Source organism: Cervus elaphus, chromosome 2 (genome assembly GCF_910594005.1).
Source record: "Cervus elaphus chromosome 2, mCerEla1.1, whole genome shotgun sequence".
NCBI lineage: Eukaryota > Metazoa > Chordata > Mammalia > Artiodactyla > Cervidae > Cervus > Cervus elaphus.
The window spans coordinates 502,525-509,780 of NC_057816.1; the positions used below are offsets into that span (position 1 = coordinate 502,525).

Sequence of the window (7,256 nt, forward strand, 5' to 3'; positions counted from 1 at the left end):
AATCCTTCTTCTCATGCTTCTGCAAGAATCCCAAAAGACCACAGCACAGGCAGACCAGAGGCAAGGCAGGCAGCAGGGGAGCTGGCCCCACCAGCGCCTCCAGCCCAGATAAACGCAGGAGCACCTGGATGCGGAGGCCGCTGTCCAGTTCTGAAACCCACGAAGTTCCTTCTGGAAGGAGAGCCTCAGGACACTCCCCAGGGGTTCCAGCGCCTGGCTCTGTGGGCCAACCGGGAGCCTCGTGTGGGAGGGACCATCACTTGGGAGTCTCTATCTCCATCGGGATGGTGCCCCAGGGAGGCACAACCTCTAAAGGGCGCTTGGGGGCGTGGCTCAGGAACCTTGAGAATGAGCATGTTCTGTTCATCAGCAACAAAAACGTGGAAGGGAAGACCCATCAGGGAAACGGGGGGGCGGGGGGGGGGCATGGGGACAGGCCAGAGCGGGGACTGAGGAACAGGGTCATGGCCTCCAGAGCCACTGCCCCCAACACTTGCGGGCCCGCCCTGGCTTGAGCGCGCCTCACTCCCCAGGGCTCGAGTCCCATCTGGACCCGGCCAGCAGAATTCTAGATGACCAGACACGCCCATCCCCGCGCTCCTCCAGGACAGGACCTGGCTCTGACCCCCGTGTAACCAGCAACCAGGACATAAGGAGGAGAGAACGGGCAGGGCAAGAAGCAGGTGCTGAGAAGGTTCCAGAAGGAACGCAATCCTGAAAGGAGGGAAAGGCGTTCAGGGAGCAAGTGTGCGGCAGAACAGGGCCGGGGCGCTCCCCGGGGTAGGTGTGCAGGGACCACCGGGCACACGACGTGCGTGCGCGGGTGCGCTGGGCGGAGGCAGGGCAGGTGTGAGCGGGGGACGAGAGCGCGGGGCGGGCGCGCGGCAGGTGCGGGCAGGTGGGCGCGAACCGCGGGCGGCCGGCACTTGCCTGCGAAGGCGGCGGCCGCGGCGGCCTCGTCGGGGCCGGGTAGGGCCTCGGCGCCCATGTCCATGTGCCCGGGCTCGGCGGCCATCACCGCCACGGCCGTCACCCGCCGCGTCTCGCGCTCCGACTCCGAGTCCCCGTCCTCCTCCGAGTCCTCGTCCCTGCTGAGCACCGGCTCCTCCGCCTCGCCTCCCGCCGCGGCCGCGGCCGCCGCCGCCACAGCGGCCGCGGCCGCCACCGCCTCGGCCAGGCCCAGCTGCTTGGCTGCCGAGTCCGAGTCCTCCATCCGGACTCCGCCGAGCCCGCCCGAAGGCTCCGGCCGGGGCCGCCCGAAGGCCGGGACGGAGCCCGAAGCGCGCCGCCCGAGGAGGCTGCCCGAGTCGGGCCGAGCCGAGCCGAGCCCTCCAGAGGAGGGTCGCCCGAACAGAGCCGAGCTGAACCGAGCCGAGCCGAGGCCGCCCGAGGCCGGCTGCCGAGTCGAGCAGGCGCCACCCGAACAGGAGCCGAACCGGCACGAAGAGGCCCGGTCGAGCCGAGCCGAGGCCTGCAGTCCAGAAACGACGAGGGCCGACGTGGGCCGAAGTGGGCCGAAGTGTGGAGCCGAGTCAGGCCGAATTGGTCCGAGGCCGCCCGAGGGTTTCCGAGAGGCTCCGCGCCAGACCTCCTCTGCGCTCAGGAGGCCGAGCCGGCGTGTCCCCAGCCGGCGAGGGCACCTACTGTGAGGCCGACTCCGCCGGCCTCCGACGCGGCGCTGCCCCGCCTGGAGACTCTTGCGCCACCGGCTCCGCCCGCCTCGGGAGCCGAGCCCGCCCGAGGAGGAGCCGAGAGGAGCCGAACGCTCCCGAGCCGGGATCCTCTCGCGTCTCGGCTCTCCTCCTCCTCCTGGCCGAAAGTGCCCGAGCGCTGTCGGACAGGCTAATCGGGCCTCGGCGACGGTTCGGAATCAAGTCCCGAAACGCGGCGCCGTCGGGACCCTTCGGGAGCAGAAGCGAAAATGGCCGAAGGGATTCCGTTCGAGTCCCGCGCCGAGAGGCTGCCGGGATCGCGGCGGACTCGGCGGGCGGGGCGGGCAGGAGCGGGGCGGGGCGGGGCCCGGGGACAAGATGGCGTCTCCGCGGCGAGGTGAGCGGCCGGCGGCGCCTGAGGGGCAGGGGACGGGAGGTCCCGGAGGGCGCCCCGGGAGAGCGGTCCGCTTGGTTCGGTTCTTCCTGGTGCGGGGACACCTCGCGCATGTTATTAACCAGTGGACTTAGTGTGTTCACAAGGTGAGACCGCCGCCCGCAGAGCACTTCCCAAGCCCGCGGCCGTGCGGTCCCGGCTCCCCCGGGCGATGCGCGGCGCCTCTCGACCCAGACGGGCGCCCCTGTGCTTCTCGGCCGGCAGCGAGCGGGACGGCCTCGTGTGAGGCCGGGAGGCGGGGGCTCCCCGGTTCGGCTCGGCTCGGCCCGGCCCGGCGGCGCCCTGCGCGGGGGCCCATGCAAAGTCCGGGCGGCCGGGGCGCTCGGCCCTAGGGAAGAGCCGTTTCCACACCGCCGTCCGGCCCCGGGGGTCTGGAGCGCCGAGCCTGCCGGCGGCGCTGTCCGCACTCTGAGCGCCCGCCGGGCTTCCCGGCCGCGGAGTTCCAAAGCGCGGACAGGTGCCGGGCCGACGGTCTGAGGTTTGCGCGTTCTCACGCGGTGAAAATCGCGTTCACACCAGGGCAGGATCCCTTCACACCCTTCCTGTGTCACCACAGGGAAGATGTTTGTTCTCTTTGCTTCTGCATCTAACTTCTGACACACTAGTGGCTCAGACTGTAGACTCCGCCTGCAATCGCCCCGGGTTCGATCCCTGGGTCGGGAAGATACCCTGAAGAAGGGAATAACAACCCACTCCACTACTCTTGTCTGGAGAGGCCTGTGGACAGAGGATCCTGGCGGGCTACAGTCCATGGGGTCACAAAGAGTAGGACACGACTGAGTGACTAACATGGACACCTGTTCACAGCCGCATTGTTATTGCAGTAGATCATTGACAAAAATGCTAAGTCCTAAAAGCCCCGGCTCTCTTTAGTAAGAATGAGCCTTTTTCTGTAGGCCCGAGATCGTTGGAACACCGTATTTGATTGTAGCTACCCTTGACGTTAACTGTTTAAATCCTATATCGCTGACGTTTTTTTCTACAGCATATTTTCCCTGAGGCCCACCATCTCAGTCTGTAACAATGGGCAGCCGGCAGATCTGAAGTTCTGCAGCACACTGTCAAGAGAAGGGTCAGAAGAGAGGAAACTCCTGATTAGCGGGAAGTCCACCCAAATGGCCACAGGTAGTGAGGCAGCGTAGCTTACCCCCACTTGGAAAAGAACTCATCTGGCATAGAGCCAGCTCTTTCCATATGGCCATGTGGGTTTTATTAATGATGGTGCTGGCACCCACCTTGGCTCCCTGCACTCAGCACCTGCTGCCTCTCGGTCACTCGTGTCCTGTTCCGACCACTTAAGACCTCTTCCCCAAGTGAGACTCCCTGGAGGACCTTGGATCTGCCCGGGAAGCAGGGTCTAACCCTTTGACATTCCCCCCAGAGCTCACTCAGACCAAAGGTTTCTCTCTTCCCTGCTTGGGACTAAGGAGGACGTGGCGTGGGAGAAAGCACCGTCCCACCTGCTGCTGGCAAATTCTGAGTTCCACTGTCGTCTCACGATGCAGGAAGAATGCATAACTGCTGTGTAGTGGGAGAGGGGTGGAAAGAACCTGGATTGCTGGCTTAGGAAATTCTTATTTAGGAAGAGATTTAATTTTATGAATAAAATTCTAGAGGAAAGCAAATGTTTCTTATCAACAACAAAGACTTGTAACCTGAATCAGAAAAGGTCTTCATGTGCACTCGCGTGGCCAGTGTGCAGAAGCCACAGGAGACAAGAAAGCTGCACGTCTGGCTCCTCCCCTGGCGATGGAGCAGATCCCACCGTCCTGGCCTTTAGCCTCGGGCGTGGGTCCGGGCTTCACCTCGTCAGGACGCCCTGTCTCCCAGCCTCAGGTTCAGCACAGCAGGTGGTCAGATCCTCCTTGGAGGGATGACAGGTGCAGAGGTGTTGGAAAGGATCCTCGCTGTGGGCCAGTGATCCTCGACAACAGAACAGGCCAAGACTTGGGGCCTCCCTGACTGGTTCCTTCTCTTCCAGGGAGAGCTTCCAACACGGTGGTATCCTGCTGCTCGGTCCCCTGGCCCTCTGTCAGCCCAGGACCCAAGCCTCCACCCACAGCACCTGCAGTTGGCTCCTGGCTCCTGCTTTTTGCTCCTTTAAGCCCCACCCCCACCTGTCCGGTCAGTTCTGAGTGGGAGGGGCGTCCCCTGCCAGGTGGAGCGAGTTGACAGGCCTCCACCGTGCCTCCTGCTCAGCCCTGCGCTGGGGGGCAGCTGCCTGACTCGCACCCAGGAGGCACAGGAAAATGAAAACCCTCGCCTGGAACACTTAGAGAAATGACAAGTGTTCAGAGCTGAGTAAAGCTCTGGGCAAAAAATTTAACTGTTTCCCCCACCCCCACCCCCTTCCCCTAAAAGAAAGACATTTTCTTTGAACAAAATGAGGAAAAGTCACTTTCTGCTTTCAGTCTTGTAACTGGGACCCAGGTCAGGGCGATGCACCTGGAAGCCGACCTACCGCTTCCAGCCTGCGGTCACCAGAGGTGTGCTGGGTCCTCAGGCGAGGATGTCCTGGGAGGGAAGCCCAGCCCCGCCCCCGATCCCCCAGGGGCCCTGCCGGGCGAGGTGACACAGGAGGCCTGGCACTGGAAGCCTGGAAGGGACGCTGGTCAGGTCTCCATGGCCACCCGCAGGGGCCTGGGCTGGACCTGCCCGCCTCAGGGCCTCCTCTGTTGGCCTCCCTGGGGCGGGTGCCCCGCCAGGGCTGTCTGCCGGGCCTGAGAGTCCTTAACCTCTGGCCAGCTCTCGTCGCTCCCGCTGCAGATGCTGCTCTGCCTGAGTGGAACGTACTATGCCCTGTATTTCCTAGCTACGCTCCTGCTGCTCGTGTATAAAAGTAAGTCATGTGGGAAAAGGCAGCAAGAAGGTGTGGGCGCCCTCGCACCTGTAACGAGAGCTCCGCTCTGTTGCTGGTTTGTCTCCAGGTCAGGTTTTCACTTATCCTCACAGTTACCTGGTCCTCGACCTGACTCTGCTCTTTCTGATGGGGATTCTGGAAGCAATTCGGTTATACTTCGGTGAGTTGACTGAAAACCATGTGGTACTTGAGATAACAGCGTTGCTAGCTTTACATGGAACCTTTAAACTTGTCACTGTATGTCACAGTTCACGTCCCGAGGCTCCCACGGTGCAGAAGCCCTGATAGAACTTTGCCCCCTCCCTGCTTCACAGCTCACCGCCAGGCCCAGGCCTCCCCACTCCCAGTTGTAGGCGCACGTCTCTAAATGAGGTCACGCTGTGTGTTCCCCTCCTGCTGTTGGAACGGCAGACAGAACAGCAGGCACAGCCGGGGGGCCCCCCAGTGTGTGACGCAGGAGTGGGTGGGTGACACACGGCCTCTGCCCCCGCCCTGTCCCCAGGCGCCCCTCACTCCTGGGGCCCCAGGGCATCTTCTGTGCCTGCCCGCTGGTTTATGAGATGTGCCGCTGCTTTGTCTTCTGGTAAGTGTGTGTGACACCTTCCAGAATGGCAACACAGAGTAAAACATTTTTGGAAATTTTAAAGAAAATCCTCTCATTTCACGTGGAATTAGGGAAAGCTGTCAGAAAACAGTTGGGATCACTTTCAGAGATCCAGACTCCCTCTCCCCTCCACACTGCTGACCTGGAGACCCAGAGCAGGGCCTCAGTGAGGAGGGGCACTCCGTCCCCCATGAAGGTCACTCAGGAGGGCCTCATGTGGGCACTCCCGTCCCCTCTGATGGTCACTCAGGATCGCTCCCTGACGCCCTCAGACATCACATGGCAGTCAGAAGCTGGCGCTGGTCTCACAGCCATGCCACCGGGGCCCTCCCGGGTGCCCGTGTCTGGAAGGCCCTGCCCGCCTATCACATCTGTTCTGCTTTCCAGGTGCCACGGGCAACCTGATGGAGGCTGAGGTGCCGCTGGCCGCCAGCCTGGTCCTCACCATGGGTGGCGCCCTGCTGTCTGCCTACTTCCTGCTCTGGCAGACCCTGGTGCTGCGAGCAGACACAGCCCTCGGCGCTCCACTCCTGGTGCTCCACAGCCTGGAGGCCATCCTGGAGGTGGTGGCCATCGCTGCCTTCCTCAGCTAGGCGAGCAGTGCCAGGCCCTTGGGACAGCCCTGGACTCCTCAGGGCAGACGGTGCCCCGGCTCTCACCTTGAGCGGGAAGGGCATCTTCGTGCTCACCAGCCACAGTGTTAGACTGTGTTTGCGGCAGGGTGTCTGCGACGCAGAGGTGGGGCTGAGCACCAGGGCAGAACAGAGTGCTGCGGCAGGGCCGGGCGGCCCTGGGCAGGCTCGGGGGGCAGGGTGGGGATGGAAACTGAGAGGGTTCCGGTTCTGGCTAGTGACCCCTGGGGTGCGGGGGGATTGAGACCCTTCAGAAAGCAGGCGGCCAGGTCAGAGCCTCCTGGGGTCCAAGGCGCCTCACCCCAGGCAGGGGCTGGAGCTCTGTGCTCCCCCTGCAGCTTCAGGGCAGCTCGGGGGTCCTAGGCTCTGCCTCCCACAGGAGGTACTTGCTGGCTGCCTAATCCCCCTTTGCCTGGGGCTTCTCAGGAAAGGTAATCCGGATGCCGAAGACCCGGGGAGCTGGCAGCAGCGTTCTCTGGGGATTTGTGTCATTCACAGATCTTCTGTGAGTGCTCCCAGGGAAACCTGAGCTGGTGTTTTCTAGTGACCTTCCTGCATTTATATCAGTTGCACATTTTCTCTGTTTAGAATAACACTGTGCTTGAATATCTAGATATTTTCTCTGCATTGTATCTTTAAAATAAAGGAATGTTTGTACCTCTCTGAACTGCTCCTGACTGAAGCCACCTGCCTCCAGGCTTCTCCCTCCGCCCAGGTCCGTCAGGGCCCAGGCCCAGCGGCTGTGGAGCAGCACTCCGCCGGCCTGGGCCTCCTTGGGGCTGGCCTCAACGAGGAGGGCCGAATTATCACCCCACTGGTCTTGTCCTCAGGGGTGAGTGGGTGCGGGAGCGCCTCTCTGCCTCCTGTGGAGCCCCACCCCCTGCACCCCTCGTGGGCTCCGGGGGCCTCCATGGATGCCACAACCGCTCCCTGTGGCAAGATGCCTGATGCCTTCCGGGTTCGCGACTCTCCCGAGGATCTGGGCCAAGCCCTAGACACCCCCATCGCTTTGGCCACAGGGCACGTCATCTTCGAGGTGGCCACAGGCAGCCTG

The 7,256-nt window shown here is 62.8% G+C and overlaps 2 protein-coding genes across 12 annotated transcripts in view; one reads left to right on the forward strand and one right to left on the reverse strand.

Moving 5' to 3' along the window:
- Positions 1-1,311, reverse strand: part of DEAF1 (DEAF1 transcription factor) — a 28,754-nt gene extending 27,443 nt beyond the window's left edge. For 5 of the 6 annotated variants that reach the window (XM_043922630.1, XM_043922635.1, XM_043922620.1 and 2 more), the window contains exon 1: positions 931-1,213. In XM_043922630.1, coding sequence (XP_043778565.1) covers positions 931-1,213 — 283 coding nt within the window. Of the gene's footprint in view, positions 1-930 lie in introns of all 6 variants that reach the window. The other variant, XM_043922598.1, reaches the window with a different exon arrangement.
- Positions 1,312-1,738: 427 nt separating this feature from the next.
- Positions 1,739-6,865, forward strand: TMEM80 (transmembrane protein 80). 6 transcript variants are annotated; one of them, XM_043922654.1, is made up of 6 exons: positions 1,739-2,049; positions 3,092-3,231; positions 4,088-4,107; positions 4,852-4,945; positions 5,034-5,126; positions 5,958-6,865. In XM_043922654.1, exons 1-6 carry the CDS (start codon positions 1,922-1,924, stop codon positions 6,161-6,163), a joined length of 681 nt encoding a protein of 226 aa, XP_043778589.1. In that variant the 5' UTR covers positions 1,739-1,921; the 3' UTR covers positions 6,164-6,865. The 6 variants fall into 6 exon arrangements, with proteins under 6 accessions (XP_043778589.1, XP_043778603.1, XP_043778600.1 ...); XM_043922660.1 differs by lacking the exon at positions 1,739-2,049 and adding an exon at positions 2,061-2,192; XM_043922673.1 differs by lacking the exon at positions 3,092-3,231 and having other exon boundaries at positions 1,855-2,049.
- Positions 6,866-7,256: the final 391 nt, after the last annotated feature.